Source organism: Belonocnema kinseyi, chromosome 4 (genome assembly GCF_010883055.1).
Source record: "Belonocnema kinseyi isolate 2016_QV_RU_SX_M_011 chromosome 4, B_treatae_v1, whole genome shotgun sequence".
Lineage (NCBI taxonomy): Eukaryota > Metazoa > Arthropoda > Insecta > Hymenoptera > Cynipidae > Belonocnema > Belonocnema kinseyi.
The window spans coordinates 49388348-49409122 of record NC_046660.1 but is presented as its reverse complement, the minus strand read 5'-3'; the positions used below and the strand labels follow the sequence as shown (position 1 = coordinate 49409122).

At 22.6% G+C, this 20775-nt stretch overlaps 1 protein-coding gene across 5 annotated transcripts in view; it reads right to left on the bottom strand.

Moving 5' to 3' along the window:
- The window catches only part of LOC117171743 (tyrosine-protein phosphatase 99A), a 117093-nt gene that overhangs the window by 5760 nt on the left and 90558 nt on the right, over nucleotides 1–20775 (bottom strand). For 3 of the 5 annotated variants that reach the window (XM_033359332.1, XM_033359334.1, XM_033359336.1), the window contains exons 8-13: nucleotides 17827–18002; nucleotides 17461–17752; nucleotides 13386–13557; nucleotides 11149–11273; nucleotides 2078–2355; nucleotides 1868–2003 (exon numbers count right to left, since the gene is read on the bottom strand). In XM_033359332.1, the coding sequence (XP_033215223.1) occupies nucleotides 1868–2003; nucleotides 2078–2355; nucleotides 11149–11273; nucleotides 13386–13557; nucleotides 17461–17752; nucleotides 17827–18002 (1179 nt within the window). The remainder of the gene's footprint in view (nucleotides 1–1867; nucleotides 2004–2077; nucleotides 2356–11148; nucleotides 11274–13385; nucleotides 13558–17460; nucleotides 17753–17826; nucleotides 18003–20775) is intronic. The other 2 variants (XM_033359333.1, XM_033359335.1) reach the window with 1 other exon arrangement.

Sequence of the window (20775 nt, the reverse complement as noted above, 5' to 3'; positions counted from 1 at the left end):
TTTCATAGCCGAGATATGGCGGATTCAAATATGAAAAATTTCACCCCCAAGCCCGGTAATGATAATGTATACCCGGTATACCCGGTATACCCGGTATATAATTTATACCCGGTATGATAATGTATACTAGGGGGTTTTGGAGGTCGCTGATTACAAATCCAATATCAAATATGACGAATTCAAAATGGCGGATCCAAAATGGCAGCCATATTGAATTTTCAAAATCTGACTTCATATTCTTAATGAGCAACCTCAAAAACCTATATATAGATTTTTTCGTTCGAATACGATCACTTATAAATTGGGCTTATAGCCTCACATATGCTATATAGGGTGTTTTAACGTTGTTACGAAACTGCGAAAATACTTAACTTCAATCAATGATATATCGGTGAAAAAAAAAGCTATCTTGAATCTGAAAAATGTATTTCAGAGGGCAAGGGTGCTCCTTTGCGATGCTTTCGCCCGTTTTTGAAAAAAAAATTTATTCAAGATGCTATGTAACCTCAAATATAGCAAAAAACGGTGTTTTTTGCACTTTTAGGTTACAATATCTCGAAAACTGAGGGTGATGGAATTTTTCTGAGGTCGGCTTCGGATTCAGCGCAGCAAAAACCTTCGGGTATACTAGGTCTGGTCTCTGGTTCCGGACCTTTGTCAAATTTTGTCGGCCTGTGTTATGTACCAAAAATATAATAGTAGTACTTTGCAATTAACAATTATGAACTTTCAACCAAAAACAGTTGGATTTTCAAATAAAAATGATAAATTTTGAACCAAAATGGAATAGATCAATTTTCAATTTCAGAAATTAATTTTCAGCAAAAAAAAATATTGTTTAATGAAATATTTACATTTTTAAACAAAGAGATCAATTTTATCTGTAAACAAAATAATTTTTTTTTTAAAGAAATCCAATTTTCAACTAAGTAGTTCAAAAAAATTAATTTGCAACCCAGAGAATGAACTCTTATCCAAATAGTAGAATCATTAGCTAAAAAAGATCAATTATGAACTAAAAGAAGTTAAATTTTCAAATAATAAAAGATACATTTTGAACTGAAAATGGAATATTTCAATTTCCACTTCGAGGAATTAATTTTTAGCCCTTTTACCTGAAAATTAAACGATATCATTTTTGGTAGAAAATTGATCTTTATTAGTTGAGAATTTTATAATTTGATACAAAAAAAAGAAAAAGTAACCAGGAATTAAAATATTAAATTTTTTCTCTTCAAACTGAGTGACTTCCTCGTTGACTTTATTTTAAAAATGAACTATAAACTTTTATTGATCATTTGTATAAAAAAAGCAAATTTTGATTTATTAAATGAAATTTTTAGCAGAACTCAGCACCAAATTTTGAACTTTTTTCGAAACAGAAAACTTTGAAATTAAATTTTCTTAATAATAATAAAAGTGAATTCATTCAATTAAAATTGTTTATTACTAAGACCCTTCATATTTAAATATTGTTAAATTTGAATCTTATTTATTTAAAAAATGTTCTATTCAAAGCTATTTTAATTTTTTATTTGTTCACTTTTGAATAATTAAATTACAAAATATGCAATTTCTGATATTTTCGAATTTAAAATCTTAAACCAAAAATAGCGAGAAAAAGGCTAAAATTTAGAAAGATTTTTTTTTAATTCGAAAATATATAATCCGAAGCTTACCAAAAAAGTTTTTAAAAAAATTTAAAATATTTTTCATTACATTTTTAAATATTTATTTTAACTAACCAACTAAAAAATATAGAAAAATGTTTTTAAGCGGAATTTTAAAGTCCTCATTTTTTTTAAATTTAAAATTCCGAGCCCTGAAATAGTGAATATTAATAATAATTGTAAATATTAAATCTTACCTTAGACCTGAAAATACCAGGCCTCTTCATATACAAAAGCTTTGAAAACATGTAAACATCGGCGCTCTCCTCAAACTCCATTTGTTTAGTGAGCGTCGTAAGTAAAACAAAGAGCCCAGCTTCGATGCCACCGTACCTGAAAAAAAATCAATTTTTTTTAAGATATGAAAACATCTTCGAGTGAAAATTAAGTAGAAAAATGAAAATTACCTATCCATGACGACGATGGGTCCATTTTGATAGTCTCTGTGAAAATCTTGAATGACGTTGACGAACGCTTTCGGATTGTTGTGATGAGGCCAAGGACCTCCTTGATTCAAAGGTCCTTGAACGATTTTCGCACTAAGCTCGTAATCGTCTTGCAAGGAGCGTACAGCAACTTCTCGCAAAACTACTCCACTCACTGTTTCCTTAATGCCACATAATCTCACTCTAAAGGTCTCAGATTCGAGATCTTTTCCCTCGATAGGCCAGAATTCGGGGTATTCCTGAAAATTCATTTTTTTATAAATTCGAAATTTCCCGGTTTTACTCGATCAAATTTTTAAATGTAAAATTAATTTATTTCGATACAAATACTTAGATTTTATACCAGAAAATATTATTTTTTGACAAAAAAAGAAATAGTTAAAATTTTAGTTGAAAAAGTTAATTTTCAACAACAACAACAACAACAACAAAAATGGATTTTTAAGATAATTGTTCAATTTTCAACCGAAGTGATGAATTTTCAACTAAAATTATAAACCTTCAACTGAAGTAGTTGAATTTTAAACCAGTTTTTAAATAAAACAATAAATTTTCAAGTGAAATAGTTGAATTTTCAACACAAAACAAATTAATTTTCATTAAAAAAGATTCATGTCAATCAAACATGAATAATTAAATTTTTAATTTTAAAATTTTAATGCTCCGCGAAACAGATGAATTTTCAACTAAAACTATGGAATATTTAATTTTAATAGGTTACATTATCACTTTAAAAAACTACTTTCTCAACAAAAAACAAAATAAAACAATTTTCAACCGAACAGTTGCATTATTGATAAAAAAAACTGCATTTTTATCAAAACACATGAATTTTCTGGCCAAAAGGACTAATTTCTTACAAACCAGTTGAATTAAAAAAAAAATAAATAAAATAAATTAATTTATAACCACATAGATTTTTCTACCAAAAAGATTAATTATCTAACAAGAATATGAATTTTCCATCAAAAAAGAAGAAATTTCAACAAAATACAAAATTTTTTATCCAAACAGTTCTATTGTTTTTATAAAAAAGGTTAAATTTTTATTAAAAGTAATGAATTGTCTGTCCAAAAGAACTAATTTCTCACAAAATATGTGAATTGAAAAAAAAATAAATTCGACCAAAAGAATGAATTTTTAACCAAAAAGATCAATTATCGATCAAAAAATATGAATTTTCTATCAAAAGATAAAAATTCCAACAAAATACAAGAATTTTTAACCAAACAGTAGCATTTTTAATTTTTTTTAAATTACATTTTTTTAACAGAGATGAATGTTCTGACCAAAATGACTAATTTCTTATAAAATAGTTGAATTAAAAAGAAATTCAAACAAATAAATAAATTTCTAACCAAACAGATTTTTCTGCCAAAAAGAAATAAAATTAATTAATTTTGATACGAATACTTAGATTTTCGACTAGAAACTATTATTTTTTGACAAAAAGGAATAGTTAACACTTTATTTGAAAAAATAATTTTCAACAACAAAAAACTGATTTTTAAAATGATTATTCAATTTTCAACCGAAGTGATGAATTGTCAACTAACATTATAAATCTTCAACTGAAATAGTTGCATTTTAAACGTGTAGTGCAATAGTCAAATTTTCAACAAAAAATAATTTTCAATAAAAAAGATCCATGTCAATTAAACATGAATAACTAAGTTTTAAATTAAAAAATTGTAATGTTCCACAAAACAGATGAATTTTCAACTAAAACTATTGAATATTCAATTGGAATAAGTTACATTTTCACTTTAAAAAACTACTTTCTAAAAAAATATATATAAATAAATAAAATAAAACAATTTTCAACCGAACAGTTGAATTATTAATAAAAAAAATGCATTTTTATTAAAAGAGATGAATTTTCTAGCCAAAAGGACTAATTTCTTACCGACCAGTTAAATTTAAAAAAAAACAAATAAATGAATTTCTAACCACATAGGTTTTTCTACCAAAAAGATTAATTATCTAGCAAAAAATATGAATTTTCTGACCAAACGAACTAATTTCTTACAAAATAGTTGATTTAATCAAATTTCGAACAAAGAAAGGAATTTCCATACAAATAGATTTTTCTATGAAAAATATTAATTATCTATCAAAAAAGAAGAAATTTCAACAGAATAGCAAAAATTTTATCCAAACAATTGCATTTTTTATTAAAAAACAAAGATTACATTTTTATAAACGGAGATGAATTTTCTGACCAAAATGAATAATTTCTTACAAAATAGTTGAATTAAAAAAAATTGAAAGAAATAAATGAATTTCTAACCAAATAGATTTTTCTACCACAATGATATAAAATTAATTAATTTTGATACGAATACTTAGATTTTCGACTAGAAACTATTATTTTTTGACAAAAAAGGTATAGTTAAAACTTTAGTTGAAAAAATAATTTTCAAAAAAAACAAAAATGGATTTTTAATATAATTGTTCAATTTTGAACCGAAGTGATGAATTTTCAACTAAAATTATAAATCTTCAACTGAAATAGTTGAATTTTAAACGCGTTTTCAATTAAAACAATCAATTTTCAAGTGAAATAGTTGAATTTTCAACACAAAACAAATTAATTTTCATTAAAAAAGATTCATGTCAATCAAACATGAATAATTAAATTTTTAATTTTAAAATTTTAATGCTCCGCGAAACAGATGAATTTTCAACTAAAACTATGGAATATTTAATTTTAATAGGTTACATTTTCACTTAAAAAACTACTTTCTCAACAAAAAACAAAATAAAACAATTTTCAACCGAACAGTTGCATTAATTATCAAAAAATTGCATTTTTATTAAAAGAGATGAATTTTCTGGCCAAAAGGACAAATTTCTTACAAACCAGTTGAATTAAAAAAAAATCAATAAATGAATTTATAACCACATGGATTTTTCTACCAAAAAGATTAATTAATTTTGATACGAATACTTAGATTTTCGACTAGAAACTATTATTTTTTGAAAAAAAGGAATAGTTAACACTTTATTTGAAATAATAATTTTCAACAACAACAAAAAACGGATTTTTAAAATGATTGTTCAATTTTCAAACGAAGTGATGAATTTTCAACTAAAATTATAAATCTTCAACTGAAATAGTTGAATTTTAAACGAGTTTTCAAATAAAACAATAAATTTTCAAGTGAAATAGTTGAATTTTTAACACAAAACAAATTAATTTTCATTAAAAAAGATCCATGTTAATTAAATATGAATAATTAAATTTTAAATTTAAAAAATTTAATGTTTCACGAAACAGATGAATTTTCAACTAAAACTATGGAATATTTAATTTTAATAAGTTACATTTTCACTTTAAAAAACTACTTTCTCAACAAAAAACAAAATAAAACAATTTTCAACCGAACAGTTGCATTAATTATAAAAAAATTGCATTTTTATTAAAAGAGATGAATTTTCTGGCCAAAAGGACAAATTTCTTACAAACCAGTTGAATTTAAAAAAATCAATAAATGAATTTATAACCACATAGATTTTTCTACCAAAAAGATTAATTATTTAACAAAAAATATGAATTTTCGGACCAAAAGAACTAATTTCTTACAAAATAGTTGAATTGAAAAAAAATGAATTTTCGACCAAATTAATCATATTTTAACCTACAAGATCAATTTTTAACCAAAAAGATCAATTATCTAACAAAAAATATGAATTTTCTATCTAATGAGAAAAAAATTCCAACAAAATACAAGAATTTTCAACCAAACAGTTTTAATTTTTTAAAAATTATATTTTTTGTAAAAGAGATGAATTTTCTGACCAAAATGACTAATTTTTTACAAAATAGTTGATTTAATCAAATTTCAAACAAAGAAAGGAATTTCCATCCAAATAGATTTTTCTATGAAAAATATTAATTATCTATCAAAAAAAAAGAAATTTGAACAGAATAGCAAAAATTTTATCCAAACAATTGCATTTTTTATTAAAAAACAAAGATTACATTTTTATAAACGGAGATGAATTTTCTGACCAAAATGTCTAATTTCTTACAAAATAGTTGAATTTTCAACACGAAGATATGAAATTTTAACAAAAAAGTTAGTTTTCTATCAAATTATACCATTTTTTTACTCAAAATATTACACATTTTTACCAAATAAAGGAATTTTAAGCAAACAATACATTTTTTAGTGCAATAGTGGAATTTTCAACAAAAAGTAATTTTCACTAAAAAAGTTCAATGTCAATTAAACATGAATAATTAAATTTTAAATTTTTAAAATGTTATGTTCAACGAAACAGATGAATTTTCAACTAAGACTATGGAATATTCAATTGGAATAAGTTACATTTTCACTTAGAAAAACTACTTTCCCAAAAAAAAAAAAATACAAGAATTTTCAACCAAACTGTTGCATTTTTCATAAAAAAAGGTTACATTTTTATTAAAAGAGATGAATTTTTTCACCAAAAGGAATAATTCTTACAAAATAGTTGAATTAAACAAAAAATTTCAACCAAATAAATTAATTTCTAACCAAACAGATTTTTCTACGAAAAAGATTAATTATCTAACAAAAAATATGATTTTTCTATTAAAAAAGAAGAAATTTTGAAAATGACAAGAAAATTTTCCAACAAACTGTTGCATTTTTTATAAAAAAAAGGTTACATTTTTATTACAATATGAATTTTCTGACCAAAAGTACTAATTTCTTACAAAATAGTAGAACTTAAAAAAAATTAATTTTTAATCAAATGAATGAATTTTTAACCAAAAAGATCAATTATCTAACAAAAAATATGAAATTTATATCATATGAGAAAAAATGTCAACAAAATAAAAGAATTTTCAAATAAACAGTTGCATTTTTAATTTTAAAAAATGTTTAATTTTTATTAAAAGAGATGAATTTTCTGACCAAAAGAACCAATTTCTTACAAAATAGTTGAATTTAAAAATACATGTTAATTTTCAACAAAATAAATGAATTTTTAACCAGAAAGATCAATTATCTAACAAAAAATATGAATTTTCTATCAAAAGAGAAAAAAATTCCAACAAAATACAAGAATTTTCAACCCAACAGTTACATTTTTAATTTTTAAATAATTACATTTTTTTTAAAGAGATGAATTTTCTGACCAAAAGGTCTAATTTCTTACAAAATAGTAGAATTTTCAACACAATGATCTGAAATTTTAACAAAAAAGTTAATTTTCTATAAAATTATACCATTTTTTACACAAAAGATTACATTTTTACATTTAAAAAAATGAATTTTCAACCCGAAGATATGAATTTTTAAGAAAAAAAGTTCATTTTTAACCAAACAGTTTAATTTTCTGTCCAATTTTTTATGCATAATGCCAAACAAATTGTTTACAAAACAGTGTAATTTCTAAAAAAATTAATACATTTTTAAACAAATAAATGAATTTTCAATCAAAAATATCAATTGTCAACCAAACATAAATAATTAAATTTCAAATTAAATTAAAAGGGATTATTTTCAACCAAAAATTGAATAAATAAATTTTTAGTCAAAAAATTCATGCTTAACCAAAGAGTGGAATTTTATATAAAATTGTTGAATATTAAATTGGAATAAGTTAAATTTTCAGTTAAATAAATCATTTTCCTAAAAAAAAACTTTCAAGGAGAAAAAAGAAACTAACTTTCGAAAAATAGTTGAATTTAAAACCAGAAATATGAAGTTTCAACTAAAATGATAAATTTTTTATTATAATAAATAAATTTTTTATTTAGCGAGCTGAATATCAATCAATTAGATTACTTTCTACCAAAGAAGATGAATTTTCCAATAAAAAATATAATTTTTCAATCCAAAATTGAGTAATTAAATTTTTTGTAAAAAAATGAATGTTTAACCAAAGAGATGAACTTTATAAAAAATTATGGAATATTCAACAAAATACAAAAATTTTCATCAAAAGAGTTGCATTTTTTATAAAAAAAAGGTTAAATTTGTATTAAAAGATAAATTTTGTGATCAAAAGGACTATTTTCTTATAAAATAGTTGAATTTGCAAAACAGAAGAAATTTTCTAACAGATAAATGAATTTCTAACCAAAAAGATTAATTATCTAACAAAAAATATTAATTTCCTATCAAAAAAGTAGAAATTTCAACAAAATACAAGCATTTTCAACCAAACTGTTGAATTTTTTATTAAAAAAAAAGGTTACATTTTTATTAAAAGAGATGAATTTTCTGACCAAAATGACTAATTTCTTACAAAATAGTTTAATAAAAAAAATTTTCAAACAAATAATTTCAACCAAGAAGATTATTTTCTACAAAAAAAAATTTGTAAATAAAAAAGATAATTTTTTAACCAAAAATTGGATAAATAAATTTTCAATCAAAAAATGAATCTTTAACCAAAGAAATGAACTTTTATATAAAATTATGGAATATATAACTGAAATAATAGTTACATTTTCAGTTTAAAAAACAAAATAAGTTTCAATCAAGAAACAAATTTTTTACAAAGTAGGTAAATTTTCGGCAAACATGAAGTTTAATTTGCAAACAAAAAGATAATTTTTTACCAAAAAAATCGATTATTAACAAAATATGTGGATTTTCATCGAAATGGTTGAATTTTCAATTAAAAAACAAAAATTTCATTCAAATTGTTGAATTTTGAACAAGAAAAGATTAATTTTCAACCAAAAATTTACATTGAAATTTTTAGTTAAAGCAATTAAATTTTAAACAAACTAATGAATTACAAAAAATGCGAATTTTTCACATAGAAAATAAATTTTCAAACAAACAATTTAATTTATAATTTAAGAATACCAATTTTTAACTAAATAGTTGAGTTTTTCTCCAAAAAAAGATCCATTTGAAAGCACAAATATAATAGTCAAATTTTGTGTTAAAAATCTAATTCTGAATTTTTCAAGAAAATAGGGGAATAAATTCTTTCAAATTAAATAATGTGAACCATATTGAATTCAAAATTAACTCAGGCAAAATGTAGTGCACTTTGAACAAAATATTTGAATTTTCAACCAAACAAGATTATTTTTTCACCAAAAGAGATAAATTTTCAACGAAAAAATTCATTTTTTAATGAGAAAGATGAAATTTTAACAATAAAGTTGAATTTTGAATATAGAAATACAAATTTGCAAACCAAAAAGATTAATTATCTACCAAAAATAACTAATTTATAAAAAAAATTCATATGAATTTTCAACCAAAAAAATTACACTTTTATCCAAAAAATATTGTTATACAACATTGTAATTTTCAACCCAGAGAATCTGAACTTTCAACAACAAAAGAAGTTAATTTTTAAACCCAGTATATAAATTTTGAGCAAAATAGCATTTTAATCAGAAAATAAAATTTGTGTTCAATAAAATATCGATTTCAAACCAAATAATTAAATATTCAAATAAAAGAGATAAATTTTCAACCAATATGGATCGCTTAAATTTTAAATTCTAACTTTCAATTAAAAAAATTGAATGTTCTAATTATAGTTTCAACTAAGATGATTAATTAGCTACAAACAGAAATAGTTAAATTTTCGGTTGAAAAAATTATTTATAAAAAAAAGTAAAAATATTTCAATCTTTGACAAAGAAAAAAGAATCGATAAAATAAATTGTTAAGAAAGTAGTTCAAATTTTAGCCAAGTAGATTTCGGCCAAAAAAAAGAATAATTTTCAATAAAATAGTTAAATTTTTTAAACAGATGAATTTTTACCTAAAAATGAATTTTTAACAAGAGAGTCCAACTTTCAAACAAGTAGTTGATTTTTCAAATGAAAAAGATAAATTCTGAAGCAAAAAGGGAAGTGTTCAATTTTCAATTTCAGTAAATAATTGTAAGCAAAAGAAAAAACTTATTTTTAATAAAATAGTTAAATTGTTAAAGAGATTAATTTTTTCTTTAAAAAAAATTTTTAACAAAGAAATCTTTGAACTGAGTTGTTGAATTATCAAATAAAAATGATCAATTTCCAACCATAAATGAAATAGTTCAGTTTTCAGTTAAAAAAAATTAACTATTAACGCAAAAAACGCATTTTTAACCAAATAATAGATTTTTTAACTAAAAGAGATAAATTATATAGCAAAAAATATAATAGTATATTTTTTTTATTAAAAAGAAGCAACTTTTGTCCAAAAACAGTTGTATATTCAAATAAAAAAAAGATACATTTTGAACCGAAAACGAAAAAGTTCAATTTTCAGTTCCAGAAATTAATTTTCAGCGAAAAAAAGAATAATTTTTTATAAAATTTTTTAAATTTTGAAAAAGATGAATTTTTAGCTAAAAACTAAATTCTTAACAAAAGAGTCCAACTTTTAAACAAGTAGTTGAATTATGAAATAAAAAGATAAACTTTCAATCAGAAAACGAATAGATCAATTTCCAGTTTCAGAAATTAATTTTTAGCAGAAGAAATTGTTTAATAAAATAGTTACATTTTTAAACAAAGAGATTAATTTTATCTTCAAAAAAATTATTTTTAAAGAAATCCAATTTTCAACAAAGTAGTTTAAAAAAACAATTTTCAACTCTAAGAACGAATTCTTAACCTAGTAGAATTTTTAACTAAAAAAGATAAATTATTACCCAAAAAAGTTAAATTTTCAAATAAAAAAAGATACACTTTGAACTAAAAATGGATTCAATTTCCACTTCGAGGAATTAATTTTCAGCCAAGAAACTAATTTTTAATAAAATAGTCACATTTCTTAACAAAGCGATCAATTTTAAACAAAAAAAAGGAAAGAAAAGAAAAAAGAATTTTTAACAAATAATTTAAATTTCCAAGCAAGAAGTTGAATTATCAAATAAAAACAATCACCTTCTAACCAAAAATCGAATAGTTGAACTTTAAGTAGAAAAAATTTATTTTTCGACCCAACTAATTAATTTTTAAGCAAATAGTTGAATTTTTAATTACAAAATAAAGAATTTTAACCGACAAAAAACGAGAAAAGGGAATTTTTGGAACAGGAATTTTTGTATTGAAAAAAAAATGAAAGTCGTACCTCGTCGCACTGCGTCAACATAACTATAGTCTGCGCATTGTGGTCCCACATCATTTGCCAAAATTCCATTATCGTGTGTTCTAAGGGATGTTGGGTGATGATAAATTCCCGATTTCGATGGAAACCTGCCAGAAAATTGTCTTTAGTCCATAAGAAATTCAATATTCGTAGCTAGTTATTGAAGAGTCACATAAAATCTTTTTCTTTTAAGATTTTCAAAATCCTTAAATCAGAAATTTCTTTCTTTTACTCAAAAAATTATACCTTATTTTTCCAGAATATAAAAAAAATATTTAGAGTTCACTACACAGAAAATTTCATGCGAAAAATTCTATTTTTGTATTTTCATTTCTACCATTTTAACTGTCCCATCTTGCACATTAAAAAAAATTACTTACCAAACAATTTAATCATAATAAATAATTCAATTAATTTAATTTAAGTTATTGAATCAATAAATTATTGTTAAAAAAACTGTGGCAACGTTTTTCTATTCAAAGAAAAAAAAAACTGTGATTACAAAATAACAATTTCGAATAACCAGTTTTTAGTTTATTTGTTTTTGAGTTTATATAAATATAATTTTCCGAAAATGGTTGAGAAATTTAAAAAAGATTTTTCAAGATTTCAGATATTTCAAATACAAAATTTAACAAAAAAGTTAATTTTCAACCGAATGTTCAATTTCTTAACCAAAAAATTGAATTCTCAACGAAAAATGTAACAGTTAATATTTCAAACAAAAATATCTTGATTTTAAATCAAAAATATTTTTCAGTTTAAGGGAAAATAATTTTAAACCAAAAATAAAGATTTCGATTAAATATTGATGTTTTAAGTTTATTTTTGTAAGGTTATATAAATATAATTTTCCCAAGATTCTTTAAAAAACATTTTTTTATCTTTTTGAAGCTTTCAAATATGTCGAAAAAGTATTCAGAAAATTAGAAATAAATTATTTAATGGAATTTTACAAAATGTTAGGAAAAGAGTCATAAGTTTGGAAGACATTAGAAAATATTTGATACATTTTTGGAAATCTTTCAGGGTTAAAAAGATTTCCTTAATTTAATTATTTTATTTTGTTTTATTTACTTCCAGATTATATTTTGAAAATTTTAGAAATTTGTTGAAATTAATTTTTTAATCTAAAAAATCATTTGAAAATTTTCCAGGAATCTAGGGAATTTTTTTTTTACTATTAAAACCTTTCAAAATCCTTAGAAAATATTAAAAACATTATTTCCAAATCTTAAGAAATCTACATTTTTTTAAAATTGTTTGAAATCTTTTCAAATTTCAAATTATTTTTGAATTTTTTTCATAAATTCCAAATATATTTTTCAAATTTTCAAATGTTTCCTAGAATTATTTTCAAATCTTTCAAAATTAAAAATATTGCCTTAAAATCCTACATATTCTTTTTTGAGAATTTTGGACATTTTTAAAATACTTTTAAATCTTTTTAAATCACCCCTTAAAATTAATTTTCCGAAATAACAAATAATTGATTATTTTCTTGAAACCTTTCCAAACAATTACAAAGCTTCTCAATTGTTTTCCAAATCTTCAAAAATTTACGTTCTCAATAACATTATTTTTTAATCTTTTCAAACTTTTGAAATTTCTCGAATTTCATCTGAAACTTCGTAATCTTGCAAAATTGGAAATATTTGCTTTAAGAATATTTTCGCTCAAAATTAATGGTTCAAAATAAAAAATTATTTGAAGTTTTTAGAAATCTCACGAATACTTTTTTTTGTTCTCTTGAAATCTTTCAAAATAATTGAAACTTTTTTGTCAATTTCGCATAAATTATGTATTAATACAAGCGAAATAATGTTAAATTTTCTTTATATGTTAACTATTAAATAATAAATATATTTTTTAAATAAAATATAAAAACAAGGTACCAGTCTTTGCTTTTATAATAATTGATCAATTTTTTAATTTGTTTAAAAAATATATAATAAAAATGATAATACAAGTACTTCCTAAATTTTTTCCAATATTAGAAATTATTGTCAGCTAAAATAATATTTACTAAAAGTTTCAAAACTAAAAAAAAAATTGAAAAAATTCTAGAAATAAAAATGAAAAAACTTTAAATATTCGAAATTCTCGACAAAAAAAACGTTCATAGCAAATTTTAAGTATATTTTTTCAATCCAGAAAAAAAAGAAATTTCTTAATCAAGATTTTCGCAGATCTTAAGAAAAAAAAAGGTTTTTACTCACCAGCAAACCACGTTCCGTTTATGTAATCACTTCCATCGACACCTGGTTTAGGCGTAAGATGCACGCGAGCATTTTCAATAGGTACAATTTCCATATTCCTATTCTTATGAAGATTACAGGACTTCATAGCAGATACCAAGTTAAAGTCTTTTGGTTTCCAAGAAGTCACAAGCTACAAATTAAGAAATTTGTTGTAAAAATTACATTGTAAAATGCAAATATTTTGTAATTTTTTAAAAACATTTTTCTTTCCCAATTAAAAGGTAGCCAATTCTAATTTTTTTTATTCCATTTTTTTGACCGGTTCAAAAAACATTTTTCAAGGTCAATGAAATTAAAAAATTCAAATTCTGAAGCTACAAATTTTCCCATTTGAAGTAATAAAAACTGAGCTGCAAATTAAATCACTGAAAGTGAAACTCTTTAATTTTAAACTTTTGAATTAAAATTGAAGAAATTTAAATGAGATTAAAATAAAATTTAAAATCCTATTTAACGTGCAACAATCAAATTAATGTGCAGAATTCCTGAAAATAAAAACAAGAATCCATCGCTCAAGTTTGGAAAAGCACCATAAAATCTTCCTATTGAAATTTTAAAACAAGAAATAAAGAAAAACAAAATTTTCCCCTAAAAAATAAAAGAATTTGCCTCCTTAGTTTTAAAATTTTTTTTAAATTTTATATTATCATTGAAATTTTTTTCAGAACTGCGAAGTTCCTTAAAATCGTCCAAATTTATTTTTGACCATTTTTTAAAATCTTTCTAACTCTTTTTAAATATTCTTATAAAATTAATTTTTCAAAAGAGAAAATCATTTTCAATTTTCCTAGAAATATTAAGACAATGTAATTTTTAATTCTTTTGAAGCCTTTCCAAAATCTTAAATACTTCTAAATTTCTGGTTCGAAATCTGCCAGAATGGTCGGATTTTGTCAGGTATTTCTAAATATTGAGTAATTATTATTTTTTTTTTTTAATTAAAAAATTCAAATTTAAGGGTTTAAAAATAGGATATTGTAGGCTGAAACAATATTTGAAATTGAATGAAAACCTCTGATTATAAATATATCATTTTAAAGTTACTTAAAAATTCACAGCAGTTTATTTTTTATTTTTAATTTTTAACGTTAAAATCTCGAAATTTTGAATTGATTCCGAATAGTCTTGTAAAATCAATTATTATTCAATTTTTTGTCCTTAAAATACAGTTCAATTTTGAAGACTATTAATTAATTTATATTCACAGTTGACTAACTAAAAATGTTTTTTTATCCAAAATATACGATATTATTGTTTCTAATTCTTAATGACTTAAAAAATGGATTTTAAAATTCTTAAAATTAAAATAGGTTTAAAAATGAAAATCTAAAATTGAAGGGTATAAAAATTGAACTAATTGTTTAAAAAACGGTTTAATTTTTTTTATAACTTGTACAATTCCCGATCAAAAAATAAATTCACTGTCATTTTTCGGTTTTATTTCCTGGCAATATAATTGACGAAATAAAAAAAATTCGACTTGAATAATCCTTGAATAATAAAATGTATTATATTAGCGAATTTAAAAATGTACAACACAAGAAAATTATCAAATTTAAACAATACAAAAAATTTTTCTTTGATCAATACTATTTATTTGTTAAAAATAAAATAATGAAACACTTTTTTAATTTAAAAAAATGTAGCTTGGATGTTGAATGTATTTTTTTAATTTATTGTTTGAATTTCAACTAAAAATCATTGAAAATAAATATTTCTCAATGCAAAAAAACAATATAAGTACAATATTTTTATTTCAAGAGCATTTTAAATAAATACTATGTGCATTTTCAAACAAAACAAAAATTCCATTAAGAATATTTGTTCCATTATTGTTATTTTTCATTTAAATTTAAACAATCATTTTTTGAAATACATTCAACATTAAAAATATATCTGTTTTAAAGATTTCATTATTTTATTTTTAATTAATATACAATATTTATCAGATAAACTATTGTCCGATTTCTGCGAAAATTTTATATTTAAACAAGAACATTAAATTTCTACTAGAAAAAAATTTAACAAAATACATTACATTATAACTCAATAAGGCGAATTTTCTACTAAAAAAAAAAAAGAATTTTCAACAAAATTGTTAGGTTTTCAACTAAAAAAATTAATTTGTAACCAAAAATGGAATAGTGAAATTTTCAGATAAAAAAAATTGAATTTTCAACAATATACTTTAATTTGCAATAAAAGATTTGATATTCGAACTGAAAAAGATAACATTTTGAGCCAAAAATAGAATAGTTAAATTTTTTCTCAAAACAATTAATTTTTAAATGAAAAAAAACGATGCTTTTAATAGAATACTTAAATTTTCAGCCATAGACATGAATTTTCAACTAAAGTCATGAAAATGAATCTTCAACCAAAAAAATTACTGTTTAACAAAGTAGTATAACTTTGAACCAAAAGAAAAACATATTTTTCACGATAAATTTAATAGTTCATATTCCAATCAAAACATTGAAAGGAATGATTTTCAAACTAAAAAAAAATTGTAATCAAAATTGAAATAGTTCACTTTTCAGTTAAAAAAATAATTTTTAATTATGAAAAAGGAGCTTTGAACGAGATATTTAAATTTTCAACAAAAACTAATGAATTTTCAACCAAAAAGATTAGTTTTCAAACAAAAAGATGATTTTTTAACGAAACATTCAAGTTTTCATCGAAAAAATAAACTTTTAACAAACAAAAAATATTTTTAACAAATTAATTAAATTTTTAGCCAAAGAAATAATTTTTTAACCATAATAAATTAATTTTTAAACAAGAAAAAATAATTTTCTACAAAAAAAGTAAATTTTCAAACACTTAGTTGAATTTTCAATTAAAAAGATCTATTTTCAGGAAAAGAAAAATAAATTTTTCAAAAATTAGTTAAATTTTCAACTGAAAAAAATTATTTTTCAACTGAAAAGATTAATTTTCAAGCATCAAGATTTATTTTTAACTAAAAGAGACGAATTTTCAATTTAAAAAAATCAATTTGGATCGAAATGATTATTTTTAAACTAAAAGGGGCGAATTTTAAACAGAAAATGGACAAGATAAATTTGCAGTTAATCAATTTTTAACGAAAAAAAAAAATGATTTTCCTATAAATAATTAATTTTAAACACTAAATAGATGTATCTTCCACAAAAAACACAAAATTTAATGTTGATATTTTATCGAAAAAATATTTTTAATTAGAAGCCGTTGAATTCGACCAAAAAGGACGAATTTTCAACAAATCATGAAATTAAAAAAAAAAAATTATTTTTTAATTAAAAATAAAAAATTAAATAAAAGACAAATTTTTAATCATAGAGGAGAAACTTCCACCGATAAAATTAAAAAAAAACAGTTAAATTAAAAAAAATATGATTTTTCGCCAAAACAGATGGTTTTTTAATTTTTAAATGTGTTTCTTTTTAGTTTTCACTACAAAAAAAAATAGAAAACCTTTGAAAACATATACCGTGAAACGTTCTTACAGTAAAAATAATACTATGTTTGTGAAATTCAGAACTATTCAAGAAAAACTTACGGAACGAAAAATATTACATTTTTTATTTTCAAACTGAATAACTAATACTTTGACTTTATTTTCCGAAAGAATTATAAAATTCTATTCATAATTTGTATAAAAAAACAACTGTTTTTCATATATTAAAATTGAATGTTCGCAGAACTCGGACATTCCGAAAATGAAATAATATTGACAGAAAATAAATTTCCCTGAGAAAAAGATGATCTAGTTTTTAAAAAAAATTTAAGTTTAACGTAAAAAATTTATTTAAAAAATTATTATTATCCTAATTCTCAAAGATAATTGAAAGAAATTATATTTATACACATTTTAATCAATAAAAAAACATATAAAAAAAAGTTACGGCAGCGAGAATCGAACACGGAACCTTTCAACTATGAATCCGAAGCGCAACTGCCTGATCTGCCTTGTGGTCGACATTTTAAACACGATTTTTTCGAAAACGGTGAAAAATAACTCTTAAAAAGGCGTAAAAATGAATCTCACCTTAAACTGTGCTTCCAAATTATTCCATGGATTGGTTTTGTTGTTGGAGGGACAGAGCATATCTTGCACATGCTTCATTAAACAATTAACTTCTATATTAGTTTCTCCGCTCTCGATGGCTTCTTGCAGAGCGTCGTGAATGAAAATATATTGCTCCTCAGTCTGGACGAGGAAATTTCTCTGAGAACGGATGTGTTTCAAAAATCCGTAGATGTTAATTTCTCCTTTACTTTTCGCTTGCTTGAGCATCGCGTCGATCACAATGTAAGTGCCAGTTCGACCAACACCAGCGCTAAAAGAATTAGGGAATTTTTTTTTTAGATGTCCCGAAAAGAAGAAAAAATTTTTTTTAATGACAATAAGTACCTGCAGTGGACAATAATGGGCCCTGCATCGGGCGGATTAGCATTTGATGATTTACGAATGAAATTAAGCACGGGGAGGGGATGATCAGGAACTCCGTGATCAGGCCATCCGGTATAATGATATTGAAGAACTGTGCGTTCGGCCATGCTGGTCCCGTTTTTCTTTTTCTTAATCTGCTTGAAGTGCGAGGATAATATTTACTTAAGTAAATTTGTAAATTATATTACAAAGTATTTTTAAATATATCACCACCGTCGATTAATTAATTAAGTAAATAATAATAAAAACGTAATTAATCGTTTCTTCAATTTGTTTCCAAAATCTATGAATTTGAATAATAATTAAAATTTTTATTGCATCTTAATCTATTTAAAATTCAGTGCATGTTTAGAATATTGTTTTGAATAATTTATTTTTTAGGTGAGAAGAGAAGATATTATATTCAATTTAAAAGTATTGAAATTATATCTAATTCTAAACTATTCAAATTTCTAACATTTGAAATAAAAATATTGCATTTTATGCAAGATAGGTGAATTTTTTTACCAAACAATTGAATCTTCTACCAAAAAATACCAAAATTGTAGAAAAAATGCGTAATTATCCAAGGTGGCCGTTTTAATCACAGAAAAAAATTTCCGGATTTTTCCCTTTTCGCAAACATATTTTACGGCCGATAAAATTAAAAATTAGAAATATCTAAAGCTAAAGATTTTTCCATTAGAAGTAATAAAAATAAACAATAAATTAAAGTACTCAAAGAGGAGCTCTTGAATTTTTAACTTTTGAAATTAAAGTTTAAAAGTTTTTTAATTCAAAAAATTTGAATTAAATTGAACTAAAAATAAAAATAAATAAAAAAATAAAAAATAAATAAATTAAATTTCACTCACAAATTTAATTTTTTAAAGAAGATCAATAAAAATGGTAGCCTTGAAAGTTTAAAGCTCTTCGAAATTTTAAGGATTTAAGACTTTTTATGTCAAACAATTCAGTTTAAGATTGTTTACTTTTAAATATATGGTTTTAATTCAATTGCCTTAAATGAAAAATGAAATATTGCTAAATATGAAATAATTATTCTTTTTCTTAATTTAAAAATTTGAAGTTAAATGGATTAAAAATTGAAGGAATACTGAAAAGTTAAATTTTCAGTTAAAATAAATTTTCACAACAAAAATAATTTTCAACAACAAAAAACACATATTTTCAATAAAATATTTAAATTTTGGACAAAAGATATGAATTTTCAATTAAAATTATCAATCTTCAACCAAAAAAAATTAATTGTTAACAAAATGGTATAACTTTCCATCAAATTATTTAATTTTAAACCAAAGGGATACATTTTCAACTAAAGGCATAAATCTTTAACTGTAGTAGTTCAATTTTTAACCAAAAAGAGGAATTTTCAACAACAACAAAATAATTTTCTACCAAAAATGATACATTTTTTCCAAATATATAGAGATTTTCAACTAAAAAAGAAGATAAAATTGAATAATTAATTTTTCAGTCAAAAAACTAATTTTTAACCGAAACAAAAAAATTGAAAATTTTCAACAAAATAATTAAATTTTTAAGAAACTTGATGAATTTTCAATTAAAGTTGTTAATTTTGAACGAAAAAAATTAATTCTTAAGAAAATAGTTTAACGTTCAATCAATTCGTTTAATTTTCAACCAAAAAAAAAATTCTCAAACAAAGTCATAAATCTTTAACTGGAGTAGTTTAATTTTTAACCAAAAATGAGGAATTTTCAACCAAAAATATTAATTTTCTGCCAAAAATATACATTTTTAACCAAATACATAGATTTTTCACACAACAAAAATTTTAACCCAAAATTAAGTATCTAAATTTTCAGTTGAAAAAATTAGTTTTCAACCAAAGAGGTGAATTTTTTAACTAAATGATCAAATATTCAACAGCAATAGTTAAATTTAAAGTTGAAAATTTAATCTTCAAACATAACAAAAAAAGAAATTTGAACCGAACTGGAAAGTATTTTTATTATAAATAAAAAACAGTTTAATTCAACAAGAACAACAACAAACGAATTTTCAACAAAATAGTTCAACTTTTTTTAGAAGGAGATGAATTTTTAATTAACCCTTAAACGGCCAAAACGCCACTACCGGTACACTGCTTTTCAACGGCCAATAACTAAGACTTTTCGAGACTAGAAAAAATTGAGACACATATATTTTTATTGCTTAAGATCTCCTCTTTCCGACGGTGCCAATGAAATTCCTCAAAAAATTTATTTATTATCCCAAAATGCAGTTTAAACCAAAAAAAACCTGATTTTTCGTGCCTATTTTTTTTTGTGAACCATTTTCCAAAGCTGTTCGAGTCTATAATTAACCTGGAATCTCACTAACCGGTGGAATAAATGTCTAAACTTTGAGAATCAATGGTTCAAAGATCGATTTTTCGTTTTAGTATTTTCAAAATGGCGTCTTAATGGCAAAATTTTTGTAAAAACATTCATGAATTTTTTTTACAATAAACGATGCGCTTTTCGGAAAAATCATCAAGAATAAAAAGTTCTTGTAATCAGCCAAGAAATACGCCTGAATTTTTTTGAAGCGTTTTGAGCAAAATTTTGGATTTTGCATATGAACAATTTTTGCAAAATTGCAACATGTATTGTTGCTTACATTGTTTCTCAAAATTACATTCTGAAACAGCAGGATCAAAATGATTTCAACGGATTGAAATCTGAAATGAAAAAAATTCTCCATAAAAAAAAATTAAAGAATGTAAAAAAAATATATAAAATCCCTTAAAAAAAAGAGACTATCGATATTCGTCGACCTCCACGTTGATGATAGTTTGGCAACAAAACTTTGTTTGCGGCAGACGGACGATAGATATTCGTGAATCATTTTACTCTTACACGATGCTTAGAACTATGAAAATTTTTTATTGAAAAACTATGCGCT